Genomic DNA, 16,980 nt, shown 5'->3' with positions numbered 1-16,980 from the left:
TGCCTTCTCCGATGATTATCATAGATAAACTCAAACATATATTAAAGAAGAAACTATGCTCCTGCCAGAAGAAAGACTGTTCCTGCCACACTGAATTTAATAGTGAAAAGAAGTTTATCAAAAGGCAAATAGATACATTCTATAGATATAGAAGTAAATGTAATATTTGTAATGACACTTGAAATTACATTTGTAATTCCATTCTATTTACATAAATATAAATATAAAACTATACATTCTATAGACATAGAAGGTAAATGTAATATCTATAATTACATTTGCAATTATATTCTATTTACATAAATGCAAATAGAAAACTGTAAAGTCATCTTCATTTTTCCAGTTGCAAGGCCCACATAGTTTGCTGAATCTTATTCTTGTCAATCTCTCACACCCCCACATCTAATTCAAAAATATATCAAGAGTCCAAATACTTCAAACCTCTAGTGCCAACATTCTTTTCCCTAAGCTTAAATACTTGCTAGTTCCATGTACTTGGAGTGGTCATCCTCAGTTCCTTTTCTAATGTGAAGCTCTAATTCCAAAACTACAAGTTGCACGATAGATAATCCAGACAGCCAGTTATTGCATGCTTAGGAACATCCTTGCATCAGGAACCAGTGATAGAAACCTCACTTATCTCCAGTTGCAAGAAGTTCAATTCAGGGCAAAACTTCCCTCAAGGATGCCTGTGGTAGAGATATAATTCATATACCATATGACTCACCCATTTAGAGTGTACAGTTATATGGTTTTTTTTAAAATTATGACTCTTTAAAACTTGTGGCAAAATGCAGAGAACACAACGTGTGCCATTTTGACCACTCTGAAGTGTGCAATTCAGTGGCAGTAATCACATTCAGAGTATCGTGCAACCTCAACAGGCGTAACTGAATTTTTAAATAATTAACACGTGGGACATTTTAACTTGGGCCTTCAGAGAGGCCACACGATTTTAGAACTCTTCACAAGTTAATCATTTTTAAAACCAAGTTAAGCGCAGTAATAAAAGGCTTATGTAAGGGCCATGGGTAAGTCACGAAAACATGGTGCAGAAGCACCGTGAGAGGAATGTATAAGAGTTAGCAATCCACGCGAGATTTCAGAATCACTTCCAGGATTAAGAAAACAGGGGAAAAGCAAAAGCATGCAGCTCCTAAGGGCAATAGGATTCTTCCGAGGAAACATTTTAATTTTAAGCGCCACAATAGGGGCAGGAATCTTTGTGTCTCCAAAAGGGGTATTAAAATATTCCTCACTGAATGTGGCTGTCTCCCTGAGTATCTGGGCAGCTTGTGCGGTGCTGACTTTGATCTCCGCTCTCAGCCACGCAGAGCTGGGGACGACCTTCCCTATAAGTGGAGCACAGTATTATTTCCTCAAAAGATCTCTTGGATCCTCCGTTGCTTTCCTCAATCTTTGGATCAAACTATTTACTCATCCCTTAAGGCTAGCTACTGAAAGCTTGTTATTATCTACCTATACAATTCAGCCTTTCTACGCCGGGTGCCCCGCTCCAGAGCTACCAAAGAGGTGTCTAGCATTGGCTGCTTTGTGGTCTTTGGGACTCCTAAATGCTCGAGGGGTGCAAACGGTGGCTTGGCTTCAAACTGTCAGTACTTTGGCGAAGATGACTGTCCTCTGCTTCATTTGCTTCACTGGGATTGTGCTGTTAGGGATGGGGGAAAGGGAGAATGTGGCCAGGTTCGAGAACGCTTTGGACGCTGAGCTTCCTGACGTCTCACAGATTGCAGAAGCCTTCCTACAAGGATTGTTTGCGTACTCTGGCACGTCAATCCTGAACAGCATGGCAGGTAAATCTCTTTCTGAAATACTTCTGCTGTAGGCATAAAGCTTTGTCTGCAACCCTCTGGAGAAAGACAATATCCAATCTGTTTCTTTGGGAGAAAGTGAATTGACTCTGCTCTGCACTCCATGCAAGTAGCACAGTTTAATCATCGTTAAGCCTTGGTAGATAATTATCTATGTAAAATACTTAGAATTTAGTGCGTTTCTGGTCATCCCGTTTAAACAAACTTGGGAAAAGTTTGCTGGAGAAAAGATCACTCTTAGATTCTACTGTAATTTATTCCAGCAATTTTTCAAGGCATTTTGAGTTAAATATCAATTATATTAGAAATATGTTAATGTTAATTTTTTTTAAATGAAACCATCAGATTTTACACATCCCCTACTGCACTGGTGAAATGCTGCATCCTAATTTTGATTCCACAGCATGTCTTAGAGAACTTTCCATAGTAGTTCTTAGTCACCTACACATTCTTTCAACTGCTGCATAATATTCCTTAGAATGGCTTTGCTGCACTTTCACAACAGTGGATACTTGAAATGTTTCCCATTATTCACAATTACGAGGACTGGCATAATATCAATGCTTCCCTGTTTATATGTGCTGTTGTTTCTGCAGGGTGGCACTGCTCCCTCTGATGTCATGGCACCAAAAGATTTTGGTAATACTTGCACAGCTCTCTAGAGTAAACAAAAGAACTAAACAGAAAATAATTCTTTATATTACTTTTTGGTTATAAAATTTAGGAATATAAAATATTAAGGATATATTAAATACCAAAGTTGTATAAAATTTCAAACAAAATCTTTGAATTACTGAAACTTTTATGTTATTTTTCATGTTATTTTTTATGTTTTTTATGTTGGTCAATGAGATGCTTTGCTCACTCATATAGATTACTAAAATTTAATAGTTGATATGATTAAGTACTTTAACATTTTCTTAATTGGAAGATGTAATGTTGAAATTTCTCACTATAAAATTAATGGATTTTTAAATATCAAGGCTTTTCAAATAATGATGAGACCTGAATTTATCTAGCACAAATTATGACATAATCACCTTGCTGCTAGCTTGGCCATTAAAAGGTACCTGAGTGCGAAGTGGAAATCCTGGATATACATGGAGGCAGAGTTTCAGAGGTCACTGCTTGTGCAACTGCATTCTCCAGAGGTCACCTGGTCAGTGGGGAGGGGTGGTCGGTTCTGCAAAATTAAATACCCAGATGTTGGAGCACCCCTTCTAAAGAAAAGCATCGCACGGGAGCAAGCAGAGGTGTTCCTGATAGTGATCATTACCTAAAGACACAGCACAGTGCAGCTTGAGACTCAGTTCTGTTTGGAATACTCATCTCATTCTCCTCCTGCTCCCCTGTCTGATTTGTCATCAAACTAGTGAAACCTTGGATTAAGGACAAGAATCTCATAACTGGAGCTGGTCAGAGAAACGTGAGCAACTTCAGGTGACAATGGCTGTATTTGAAAGGTCCAGTGAAGTTTTCCAGATCTGCAGAGTAGTAGTGTGCGCTCAGTCACTCAGTCAGGCCTGACTCTCAGAGCCGAAGGTTGAATGCCGAGAGTGCAGTAATAGGGTCAGAGCGTGGGGCTAATTGAACGGGGCTGGCTATCAGAACCAGCACTTCATTAACTTGCCAAATTTAGAGATCTGGCTTCTTCTGTGTTAACATAGGGTGATCCTGGCTATAAAGAACTAACTCCCTCGGGTTTGGTTCTCAGAGTTTCTGAGCTGTCGTATTCCTGACTACGTATAAACAGAATAGACAGCTTGCATCTAGATTCTTGTCCCAGGGCCTCCTGAAGGAATAACACTGAATCCCAAGCATCACTAGACATCCTTTTATATTTAATTCTGAAATAAGGAATTTTATTAGGTCTCCCTGTGGCTCAGCTTGGAGAAGGAAATGGCAACACACTCCAGTACTCTTGCATAAAGAATCCCGTGGGCAGAGGAGTCTGGTGGGCTGCTGTCCATGGGATGGCGCAGAGTTGGACACGACTGAAGTGACTCAGCAGCAGCAGCAGTGGCTCAGCTGGTAAAGAATCTGCCTGCAGTGCAGGAGACCTGGGTTCGATCCCTGGGATGAGAAGATCCCCTGGAGGAGGAAAAGGCTACCCACTCCAGTATTCTGGCCTGGAGAATTCCATGGAGTCTATAGTCCATGGGGTTGCAGAGTTGGACACAACTGAGTGACTTTCACTTTCACTTTCATTAAGTCTCAAAGCCATCAGTGCAGCCATCTCAGTAGCAGGTCTGACAATATTCAAAGAAGTCTCTAGTGATGTAGAGAATTGTTGGACTTGAGTTCTATCCACGCAAGGACAAAAGGTCTCTGCTTCTGTAACAAGACTTGTGTGACTTTTGCAAGGAATGATCCTTTTGCAGGGAACCATGGTATGCTGTTTAGAAAATCAGGATCACATAAAACACATTAATATTGGGAGAAATTTAAGAGAGCCTCAGATTTCATTATCTGTCCAGCATTCCCATTGTTAGTGAACGGAATTTAGGAGGAGAAATAGATAGCTGCAGTTTCAGTTGACCCTTAGAGAAAGCTGCAGTAATAATGACCCCACGAGCTTAGATTTGCATCCAATCCTCTTCCAAAGCCCTGAAAGTGGACTGGAAAAGTCTAGTTCCCCAGTGCTGCACACAAGGTTGCCCCAGACAAATTCACTTTTGGCCAGAGCAACACCCTGATTGGCTGCCTATTAGAGGAACTCTTCAGAGACAGAATTCACATACATACTTAGAAACCCTCCTCCTGACATTGAACATGTTGCAATATACAGTAATTTCCCCTTATGCATGGCGGATTTGTTCTAAGATCCCCAGTAGCTGCCTGAAACCATGGATAATACTGAATCCTACATATACTATGCTTTTTCCTATACTAAGGGATCAGGTCAACACATACACAGCGTGGACCCTAGAAAAAGGGGTGATTCTCATCCTGGGAAGGACAAGCAGGATGACATGCGATTTCACCATGATACTCAGAATGGCATGAGATTTAAAATTTCTGAATTGTTTATTTCTGGAATGTTCTATTTAATATTTTCAGATCGTGGCTAAGTGCATGTAAATGAAACCACGGATCATGAAACTGTGGATGTGAGGGGTGGGGTGCTGTATGTCAGTTTCAGGGGGAAAGGGGGACTTCTTGAGGACTGGTGAGCCTGAAGCACCCATTCTCTTGCTTAAGTTGCTGCAAGATGGAAGTCAATGACAGACTTCATTCACCCTCAAGAATCCATGCTAGTCCTCCAGAAACTGATGTTGTACACATACGGAAGAAAAAAAGGCTCATGAGGCCTAATCTTCCTTCGCTTTATGGGACACCAAGCAGGAAGTCTAAGCAGGCAGATCCCCTCTCCTATGATTGGAAACCAGAGGTCCTGGTCTCAGCTCACGCTGAAGACAGGAATAAGGCAGGAAACACAGCCTAAAGAGTCTACTACTTCCCTGGACATACTTAAAATTTGATAGTACTCCCAGGTCCTAAGGATCTGAGCAAAGTTGGGATCTGTTTGGGAGGACAAGGAATTTTCCATATGAAAAACAGCCAGGCTGAACCAAGAGACGGTATTCGCAAAGGACTCTATAAAGGATGCTGTTTATCTGAACTATGGTGGGGAAACGGCAGGATGAAGAAGAAAGACCTGTTACGTTGGCACAGGTTAAATTTTTCTTATCTTTGACTCTTTCCTTCTTAAAGAAAAAAAAAATTCCATGTTAGATGTTAATGTGAGTTTTAGAACTTCCCAAAGTTGGAGTTAAAATTATTAGTCAATTTTCTTACAGTATAAATTCAAAATCATAAGTTTTCACAAACCATTAACTTATAAATAATGATATACATATATAAAACTAAATATTTTACATAAAATTCACTTTTTTTGTTCTTTATTAAGTGGTTGACTAATATATTGAACATATTAAATTTCACTAAAGAATATAACCTCATTCTTTTAAAATCTTTCAGTTGTGTGTTAAAATGTATTTAATTTTTAAGCATTTTAAATGTTTAAAAATTTTCTGACTTGAAAAATCTTTCTAATATCATATTCCGTAATGCTAAAATATTGCCTCATATAAGATGAATTTTATTTCCTTAAACATTTAAATATGGTTTATAAACTTAATGTCTCCTATACTTGCAACATTAAATCACACATCTGAAAATTCATTTACGTTTCAAATCTAAGTAACAAGGCTGTTCTTTCAGATGATCTGACATGCCAGATTCTCATAAAAATTAGACACTGGCACAATTCGTATAATTTAGCAGAAAATAAATGGTGTCAGGGGCTGATTATTATTGTATTTAATTTGAAACATTCCCATCTTATATTGGGTTAATGCGAAGCAAAGCCTGAGATGGGGATCCTTGTGGCAGCACTTTGTTGAGGACCTGTTTCCCAGAGACAGCCGTGAGGCATGAAGGAAGCAGGACAGGGAAGGGAGAGTTGCTGAGCAGACGTGGTTTCAGCTGAAGCCTGGCCTCAGCCAGATCCTACAGAGCCACACTGCGCAGCCTGGTAGCCACCAGCCTTATGGAGACAGTGAGCGTCTGAAATGTAGTCAGTCAAACTGACGTGCTCCACAGATGTAAAATACACACCAGAAATCAAAATCTTGAATGAACAAAACATCGTCCATTGTCCAGAGCTCATTAATTTTTTACAAATGTTACATACTGCAATGATGACATTTTGAATATTTTGGGATAAATATATATTATTAATTCCATTTCACCTGGTTTTCTCTTATGTAGCCACTAGAAATTTTAAAGTACGTAAATGGCTCTCAGTATATTTTGATTAGAAAGTACTGCTAGCGTAGGAAAAATACAAAACGTTCCCAAGCAGTGGCCTTAAGGATGGACTTTTGTTCCTTTTATCAGTTAATCAGCGACTGGGGGCTGCCTCTGAGGGGAGAAAGTAAACTTGTAGGTTTTTCTAAGCAAGCCAGCGTCCGCATCCCTGCCGAGCCACCCAAGGCCAAGGGCAAATCTCAGGAGAAGGGGTCAGCTCTGGGGAGCCAGCAGCCGTTGTTCCCCAGAGCTGGAGGAGGGGAGCATCTGCCTGCCTTGTTAAAGAGTCATTGCTCACACCGGGGCTCAGGGTCACTCTCTGGTGACTGAAGCTGCCGGGGGGAGATGCCAGTGCACACGGTCACTTACACTGCCCAGACTCCAGACAGAACTGGGATCCGAGCACCTCAGGTCGCATGTGCACAGACTGGTTCCATCACCCCACTGCCATGGTAGTAGGGGACCCCGAGAACTCACACGTCACCTAACATTGGCTTCATATCACTGTTTCCTGATTTCTTCCCAATCTGAATTTGGGTGGACAGACTCTTCTACATGGCTTACAACAAATTTCCTTCACCACTTGAGTAGATTCAAGCAATCTCTTGATTACCTAATGGGCTCTGAATTGTTTTCCTCTTATTATTTCATTCATATTCCATAAGATGAATTCCATTCACACTTAAGCCTAGGTAAAGAAAAGCTTGCTTGGGAGAGTAAGGGAGAGAAAGGAAATTCCTCAGAGGTCCGTTTGCTTGAGGGAAAGAGATGACGAGAGAACCACTACTTCTGAAAAAGGGGGGAACATATCTCAGGTGGGATGAAGAGACAGGCTACATACTAAACAGTCTTTAACAACTGTACATTTTTTATTTGCACAGATCTCTGAACCGGCAATCTTTGTTGCCAACCGCAAAGCCTGTTTCCCAAGATCCAAGGACTAGTGAGGGCTAGGGCCAGGTTCAAGCCCCGAGCCCTCTAGCTCCAGAGCCTACGTTCTTAACTACTTTCCTCAACTGCCTTTTTAAGAAAAACAGTATGAAGTCTAGGAATTTTGAGATAATATGCCAATTTCCAGAATTCACTGTTGATGTGGTATCTCCTCCCCTGAGATAAGGCCCCTGCAATTGACAAAAACTGACATTGTTAGGTGATTTGAGCTCATCCCTGCTATTGGTTTGAAAACATTATTATGTATCAAAGCTCAAAGATTTTCCCAACTGAGGACTTCTATCCAGGAAGTTGGGATTAAGTGTCAAAATGGACTCTGCACCTTCTGTCCAAGAAACCCATCACCCCAAGTTCCAAGAGATCTAGCTACACCCAGGCTGAAGGGCGCTGTGGTTACTGTCTGGTGTCAAACTAAATGGTTTCAAATCCTTCCCTCACCACTTAGCTGCTGTGTGACCTTGGGTGAGTCTCCTAACGTCTCTGAGACCCTGCAGTTTCCTCTGTGTTTGAAATGCAGACACAGCCCAGTATGTCCTTAGCGCCATGGCGGGTATTCAGTACCACACTGTGGAAGCCTCTGTGACAGGCAGAGACATAAAAGTGCTCACAAAAAGCTGCTGGGGTGAGGTGGGGGAGGGAGTTGTTTTCCTTCTGCACCTACTGTTCCCTTTGCATAGAAGGCTCCCTATTGAGGTCTTCAAGTATCTCCCTCCCTCCCTTCTCTTTGGTCTTCCCCCAAATGTCATTTCTCACGTCTCATTTAATGCAAACTTTCTCCCCTGCTCTGCTCTCACCTCTGTTTCATTTCTTTCTCTCTTTTATTGAGGCATAGTTGATTTACAATATTGTAGAAGTTTCAGGTGTACAACAGAATGATTCACGGGTTTTAAAGGTTATACTCTATTTATAGTTATAAAATATTGGCTACATTCCGTGTGCTGTACAGCATATCCTAATAGCTCATCATTTTGTACACAGTACCTTGTACTATATAGTCTTTTCCATCACTGTAAACCCATAATCGTGAAATGACTGGGGTAATTGGATTTTCAGTATAAGATGGTGAGAAATCCAAGCTTTCAGGCAAAACTTGCACAGGACCAACGTAGAAACAGTCAAGCAGATGAGGAAACAACAGATATGAGTAATACTTTTTCATACATTTTATCACAAAGTCTTCAAAAGTCTCATAATATGTCCTTTTCTGATGAGTTTATTTGTGTTTCTTAGGAGAGATAAAAAATCCTGGTAAGAACATCCCCAAATCTCTGATCACTGGCATTCCCATGGTGGCTGTGGTTTACTTACTGGCTAACGTATCCTACCTGGCAGTTTTGACTCCCAAGGAAATCGTCTCTGCAGGTATGAACGTATCTAGACAAAGAAGAAATAGTCACTACTGTCTATTCTGAATAAACAAGGACTCCCATATACTACTGATCTGTTCAGTAGTCCCGTAAGAGTACAAATGCAATGGGTTCCTGCTTTGGTTTTTATGAGGAAAGGAAAAATAATCATCTAAAAATCTATAAAAGATGAGTACATGCTAAAAGACCAAAATCAAAGGCTAGAAGACTGTGAAACAGTAAGAACTGGAAAGAGAAAGAGGAGAAGGAGGTGGAAGAAGAGGAGTGGGACACAGAGGAGAGAGGGGAAAGAGAAACCGAAGCCGGCAAGGCGAGAGGGCAAAGAAGCAACACTCTGTTCGGAGACGCTGCACTCTGTAGGGTGCACCCATATAACTACCCTCAGAACAGTCATTTGGAAGAAGCAGTATCGTCTTCTTTTTTCAGATGAGGAAACTGCAGTGCCTGGGAGTTAAGCAATAAGCAAACTTAATAAGATTCAAAAGTAGGTTTCAGTCATACTCTTCTCATGATAAAAGATTGCTTCTTGTCCAGGTTATTGCTAGCAATGGGTTGTAAATCTGGACAGCAGTTTATAAGATTGGACCTTCAAAAAATACATTCTTCCCAGTTCTACCAAGTATGGTGCTCAAAGCTGCCCAGCTCGTAATTGAAACAGACAGACTCAAATCCATGTTAACTCCAAAACCTATGTTCTCAATCACCATACTAAAGTATGTCAGTATAAGCAAATGAAATCAAAGCAAAGCAAGCAATCGTATGAATACATATTAATATACATCAGGTGATAAATTTTATTAATACATATTATTTTATAACATACACATATAGACATGACTAAATGGAAATATAATAAAAAGTTAATAGTAAATGGTGCCATCTGAATGGTAAGATTATAAGAAATTTTTATTTCTTTTTTTATACTGTTCATATTTTCCACAATTAGCATCTTATACTTATGATCGGAAAAAAATCATTTTTCTAATACTAGATAATTATATTTCCACAGAATTAACTGATGATTTTTAATGACAACATTGGGTCTTTTTCCCCAAAAAATGTTAAATTATGTTCATTTTACTTTAAAAAGGCAGAGTAGTGTTTGAAATATATTGGAAAATTCCCCCAACTTTTAATTTTTAAAAAATAGTTACTCCTGAAAGAAGTTTGGTTATCTAGAAAATTCACTCATTGAGAGTGACTAGCTCTTCAAGTATTCTGGATAAAGGCCAAATAACACATCCACAAAAAACGTAGACTACAAAAATGCTGTACATACAGACAGGCATAGGGGCTCATGACCACGTGTGGTGTGTGTGGTCGTGGAGGGCTGACGACGGCACTCCGGTGACCTGAACCCCTGCCCTGGGCGTGCCCTCGAGGCAGAGGTCACAAAGGCTCAGTCTGCTGTCATCTGCGCTCAAAGCCTTCTCCGAAACCAGAAGCTTTGAAATTCATTTTTAAAAAAACAAACAAACAAACAAACAAAAAGCTCTACATGGCTCAAAAACACCAAAAGATGTATTTCTGCATCTTCTTTGAGACTAGTCTAAAAATGGTGCGTTGATTCTAAAAGAAAAAGAGAAATACAAATTTTTAAAAGTAAACAAAAACGTGCTCCTTGCCACAATTTGGTCTCACAGAAATACAGTAACAGGCTGAAGAAGAATTTTTTTACTATTAAACTGAAGGGGAGAGCTATAATTTGCCTTTCACCCCACTTCCAAGCCAGGCTGCCAGTTCTGTGAAGACCCACCTCACTCATATCCCTTCGGGTGTTCTTTCCTCTTCCTTCCCAGGCCCCTATTTTCCTCACTTCATTCACAGCAACAACCTCCAAATTTCCACCCTCACCTCTAATTTTCTTCTTCTATCCAGCCTCCACTCAATCTCAAGAAATAATTCTATGAGGGGCTTCCCTCGTGGCTCAGACAGTGAAGAATCTGCTTGCAGTGCAGACCTGGGTTCAATCCTGGGTTGGGAAGATCCCCCGGAGAAGGGAATGGCTACCCACTCTGGTACTCTTGCCTGGAGAATCCCATGGAGAGTGGAGCCTGGAGGGCTACAGTCCATGGGGTCGCAAAGAGTGGGGCTCTATAAAACACAAATATAATCCTGTCACCTCCCTGCCCAAGTGTTCCGCCATCTGTTTTCTTACATCTCCTCCTAAGCACACTCTCACTCCATCATCAACTTCCTTCAGACCAAGTGTCAGCTCCTCAGCTGACCGTGGCAGGTTCTCCAGGATCTAACTTAAGCCTAACTTTCCATCCTCACCTCCTGTCTCTGTGCAGACATACACCCTCGCCACACAACAGCCTTTCTAAACAGCTTACTGTTTCCAGAACAGATACTCTCTGCCTCCCCCACAATGTCATCTCACCCCCTTCAGCCTGATTGAGATGCCTATCTCCTGCCTGATGTCCCACTGATAAGACTGTTTCTAAGTTCAATACACTTGGGCTTCCCTGGTGTCTCAAATGGTAAAGAAGCTGCCTGCAGTGTAGGAGACCTGGATTCAATCCCTGGGTTGGGAAGATCCCCTGGAGAAGGGAATGGCTACCCACTCCAGTATTCTTGCCTAGAGAATCTCATGGACAGAGGAGCCTGGCCAGCTACCATCCATTGGGTCACAGAGTCAGACACAACTGAGCGACTAACACTCACTTTACTTTCACTTCAACACATTTTGAGCCCTGAAAAGTGCCTCCCAAATCTTATGCACAAGCTAGTCTTAGAAAGTTTGAAATGCAGGGGCAAACTACCCCTTCCAATGTGCATTCTACTGGCCAAAACAGACCACAGGGTCAAACTGTATTCAAGAATAAGTAGAGACTCCCTTTCTTAGAATAAGCTACAAGATTTATTACAAAGGGTATGGATGCAGGAGGAAGTGAAGAATTGTTGCTATAATTTCAATCAAAGTCAAAATTGACTATTTTGAAATTTTTCTAAAATTTTTGTAGATGCTGTTGCTCTCACCTGGACGGACAAAATAATCCCTTCTATGCAATGGGTCATTTCTTTTGGAATTTCAACTTCAGTGTTTAGCACCATGTGCTGTACAGTGCTGTCAGCATCAAGGATGATCTACAGGGCAAGCCAAGAAGGACAACTGCCTTTCATCTTCTCAATGCTCAATAAGCACTCCTGTCCAACCACGGCTGTTAGCCAGTTAATCATCTTAACTTCCATTGTTATTATAACCTCAGATTTAATCAATTTAATAAGATATTCAGGATTAGCATTATGGTTTTTAAGAGGGCTACATATGATAGGTTTACTTAAACTAAGGTACCAGGAACCAAATCTACCTAGACCTTACAAGGTAAATCAAGTCTAAAAACGTAATATTAAACTTCTATTCTCTTTTTAAGAATATAATTTTTATTCTATGTTAAGTGTTAGTCACTCAGTCCTGTCCGACTCTTTGCAACCACATGGACTGCAGTCTGCCAGGCTCTTCTGTCCGTGGGATTTCCCAGGCAAGAATACTGGAGTGGGTTGCCATTTCCTTCTCCAGGGGATCTTCGTAACCCAAGGAATTGAACCCAGGTCTCCAGCAGTGCATGTGGATTCTTTACCATCTGAGGGAGCAGAGAAGCCTTTTTTTATTCTATATGGGATGCTTCTAACCAATCATGAGTCAAACTTTGAAACATCTGAACCAAACCTCCATTTCCCAGCTTACTAATGTATAATTAACTGACTCATTGGAAAAGACCCTGATGCTGGGAAAGATTGAAGACGGGAGGAGAAGGGGACGAGAAAGGATAAGATGGTTGGATGGCATCACCAACTCAATGGACATGAGTTTGAGTAAACTCCGGGAGTTGGTGATGGACAGGGAGGCCTGGCGTGCTGCGGTTCATGGGGTCACAAAGAGTCAGACACGACTGAGGGACTGAGCTGAACTGAATGTGTAATTGGCCATATGGGGTGCAATTGGTTTGATTTTTTTTAAGTATAATGTCAAAACTGATTCTCTATGAGGAAGATAAATGTTATCCTTTTCATCATCTTTCTGGAGTTAGGCAATAACACTTTTGGGGGAAGAATCCTGGCCCTGTTCAAAAGCATCCCCTCAGTCCATGACCCAATGTCAGCCCTTGTCGACCCATGACGTGGCATTCTCTTCTTGAGTATGTCCTTGAAAGGTCCTCATTTTATCCAAGAAGATGATAATCTAAGCCTCAGTTTAGTTGATTCTAAAAATTTAGGACCTGAACTTAACTAACAAAATGGAACCACCATCCTCTAGGTAATGTCGGCAGGGCTACTTTAGGTTCCTAAAGTGTCTTTGTGCAAAAAGTAATAAAGCACCCCTGCTTCTAGGCAGACACAGCTGCGTGTCCAGACACAGAGCCTGGTGAGCAGAGCGCGAGCTAGAATCAGCTCCCTGTTGCCCCCTCAGAGGGGTATGCCTGGATGAGTAGTGAACTGCCCAAGCAACCACGTGCTTCCCAGTTGGCACAGTGGTAAAGAGCCCGCCCGCCAATGCAGCAGACGCGGGTTAGACCCCTGGGTCAGGGAGCTCCCCTGGAGTAGGAATGGCTACTCACTCCAGTATTCTTGGCTGGAGAATTCCACGGACAGAGAAGCCTGGCTGGTCACAAAGCTGGACACGACTGAGCGACTGAGCATGCATGCAAGCAACCATATACAAGAGAAACAAAATCAAACTCTCATTTGAAAAAAAAAAAAAAGACCATTCTGACAACAGTGTAGGAAGTGTATTAGAAGGAGGCATGAACATGACCTATTCAGGTCAAACAACTGGCATAGATTTTCTTAGTTTTCCTCCACTTAACTTCAGGAAAATCATAGAACTCAGAGACTAGGTAAAATTACCCTAGTAGAAAGGATCAGGGATGGGGTTTAAACCACACATTGTAATTGCAGAAACCAAAATTTTGTTATATTTACTGAAAAGATAGTGATGAAATCTTTATTCTATAAAAGATCCACTGAGGAAATTTTCTCTGATTTTAGCATCAGAAACACTTGGGCCTCTTCTAAACAACAGTTTAGCCTATGCCTTTTGGTGGCCTGCTTCCAGAATCTCTATGGGGCTACATGGCATGCATTTCGTGAGCCAAATTCCTTCTTTACCCATATTTATTTCCCTCATTTCTCTTTCTTATTTTCAGTTATTTTGCCTTGGTATAAAATAAGCCATACCTTGCTATAATGCAAATCCTAAAAGGCACCAAACAGTCTTTGTAATATTTTGTTTTGTTTTGTTTCTTGACTGTGCTGGGTCTTCATTGCCGTGCATGGGCTTTCTCCAGTTGCCACGTGCGGGCTTACATCCCCTGGCATGTGGGATCTTAATTCCCTGACCAGTGACCAAACCCACATGCCCTGCATTGGAAAGTGGATTCTTAACCACTGGACTGCCAAGGAGGTCCCCAAGTAGTCTCTGTCTTACTCTTTACTTGTGTTCTAATTATAATCCATTGGTCAATATAGTTAAGATACTTCCTGGTTGTAGAGATTGTGTGGAAAATAAAATGATAGTCCCTTAAGTCATGCCACTGACCGTAAAACCACTTGAGTATGTTTACTGAAATCCGAATTCCCAGACTCACCCCAGGGGTTCTAATTTACTAGATCTTAGTCAGGCCTTAGGAATCTGTGTATTTATCAATTACCTTGGGGATTCTTATGCAGAGAGGTCGACTGATCCTATTTTAAGAAACACTAGTTTAGACAATCTTGACTTTCTTCTGCCCCAAAATGGATCCCTCTTGGCCATGCTTCATGTGGAAAAGAGTGAACAATATCTTGGATTTCAGTCATCCATTTATTCAACAAATATGCAGTGACTACCTGCTGTGTTTCAGTTACTTTACTAGGCAGTTCAGAAAAATAAAGATGAATCTTTTCAATTAAGAATCGTCTTAGTCCCATAGAAGAGTAAGAAGTGTATATAAATTATTTTATAAGGTTAATTAAGAAATGCTATTTTGTTGAGCACATCCTACTGAAGTACACTGTATGCAGTTCTGACAAAGACTTTAGAAGACCAGAAAAAACTCATTTTGCAAATGGGTCTAAGAGCAACCTTTTTTTTTTGAAACTCAGACTTTAAATGGTGTGTGTTTAGTCACTCAGTCGTGTCTGATTCTACAATCTCATGGACTGTATCCCACCAGCCTCCTCTGTCCATGGGATGTTTGAGGCAAGACTACTGGAGTGAGTTGCCATTTCCTTCTCCACACAAAACACACATATTTCACAAATATTTGATTGAAAACCCCTGAACGTATTTATCCCTTAGCACCAGCTGACCCACCATGTCCTTCTTTCAGGGGTTGGGGGAGCATGGGGCCCTGAGGATTTCACTATGCAGTGTTTGGGGTCTCCTTGGGGAGACCACCAAAGAGACTTGGGGAGCCACCTGCTGGCTGTTCTCTGCAAATGGGCCTGAAGATCAGATTAAGTAGGTAGACCAGTTACACTGCTAGATTCTGGCACTGAACTCCATGGAAAAGAATATTTTTTATCTGTTTTAAATATCTCTGGAGAAGGAAATGGCAATCGACTCCAGTATTCTTGCGTCGGATATGCCATAAAGGACAGAGGCGCCTGGCAGGCTATAGCCCCATGAAGTTATAAAAAGTCAAACACAACTTAGCAACTAAACAACAATAACAATAATCCATAGCACAACACATGCCAGTTTAGAATTTCAGTGACTACTTCTCAAAAGAATGAGCAATTAAAATACCAGAGGTTACATTTCTAACCAGACTTTTCTGATTCCAGTGTTCCTGCTATTTCTATTACTTGATGCTCCGCTAAGAAAGACTGGCACATACCCCATTAAAGAAGTATTATAAACAAATATTACAGTTGTGACATGACTGGGTTTCCATATTCCCAAAAGTAGAAGTGCTTCAGTGACTAATACTAGGATGACACTGATACTTTTTATCTATGATGATGATGCTTAAATGTATTTTTTCTATGCTTGAAAATTAAAAAAAAGCACTAATCTTAGAAACTTTTAGACAATGTCATCACTAATCTTAATCTTTTTTTTTTTTTTAACTTCCAGGTGCCTTTGCCATTTATATTTGGATCCATAGCTATATCTTTGTTTCTGATTTTGACGCCATTGATTAAAACCCCTAAAATGGAGCATGTCTACGGGCTTATCTTTATATTCAGTGGACTCTTGTGTTACTGGATTCACGTTCATCTTAATCAACATTCTGTGAGTTTTGTCAAAGTCACCTGTTATTTACAATTACTGTTTAATGTTTCACCACCTGAAGACCACAATGAAGGCATTTCAACAGAAAAAAGTGATCTTAAAGTAATCTTTTTGTAAATAAGAAATTTGGCAGTGTAAAATTTTTAGTGAATGAATACATTTTTAAAGGTAAACTCTGTTTTAAACTATGCAGTCATAAACACAGGCCTTCTACCTCCTGCCCAGTTCCCAGCTACACATATCAGATTACCTCCCACTCAGTTATATACTCAGATTCTTTACAGTTCAAATGATTTTCCTTGTAATTGAAGCTTTAGTTCCCTAGTGTCCAATATGTTTCTCACCACTTTTTTCCTGGTCAGAAATTTTAAATGAATGCATGCACACACAAACACACACAAAGTTAAAAGGGGGCATACTATGACTTAATCACTTAATTACTGCCTATTTCCGTGTGTAGAAAATATTATAATGCTGTATGCCTAAAATATTATCATATTATATACCTGAAACTAATAAAGTGTTGTGTGTCAATTATATATCAATAAAATAAATAAATAAGCAAGCAAAATAAAAACAAAACAAAGAATCATTGCCAGAAAGAGAAGTTTGTTGGTGAACAGTGCTTAGTATATAGCAGCCAGTTAATATCTGTTGAATGAATGTAAGGTGTATCTGCAAAACTAACAGAAAATATTGTAAATCTGAAACTTATATTAATAAATATTATTGCTTCCTACTCACTGGTCTAAACTCTTCACAGTGATACCAATTAAAGGAAAATATTTTAAATTTA

At 40.4% G+C, this 16,980-nt stretch overlaps 1 protein-coding gene across 3 annotated transcripts; it reads left to right on the top strand.

The window, feature by feature from the left end:
• Positions 1-1,033: 1,033 nt before the first annotated feature.
• Positions 1,034-16,980, top strand: LOC518422 (solute carrier family 7 member 13). 3 transcript variants are annotated; one of them, XM_005215707.3, is made up of 4 exons: positions 1,034-1,814; positions 8,826-8,957; positions 11,929-12,290; positions 16,026-16,980. In XM_005215707.3, exons 1-4 carry the CDS (start codon positions 1,148-1,150, stop codon positions 16,299-16,301), a joined length of 1,437 nt encoding a protein of 478 aa, XP_005215764.1. In that variant the 5' UTR covers positions 1,034-1,147; the 3' UTR covers positions 16,302-16,980. The 3 variants fall into 3 exon arrangements, with proteins under 3 accessions (XP_005215764.1, XP_002692877.3, XP_015330043.1); XM_002692831.6 differs by lacking the exon at positions 11,929-12,290 and having other exon boundaries at positions 1,040-1,814; positions 16,026-16,108; XM_015474557.2 differs by lacking the exons at positions 8,826-8,957; positions 11,929-12,290 and having other exon boundaries at positions 1,040-1,814; positions 16,026-16,108.

This window comes from Bos taurus, chromosome 14, assembly GCF_002263795.3.
Source record: "Bos taurus isolate L1 Dominette 01449 registration number 42190680 breed Hereford chromosome 14, ARS-UCD2.0, whole genome shotgun sequence".
Taxonomy (NCBI): domain Eukaryota; kingdom Metazoa; phylum Chordata; class Mammalia; order Artiodactyla; family Bovidae; genus Bos; species Bos taurus.
Note: the sequence above shows the minus strand (reverse complement) of the source record. Positions and strands in the feature narration are given on the sequence as shown.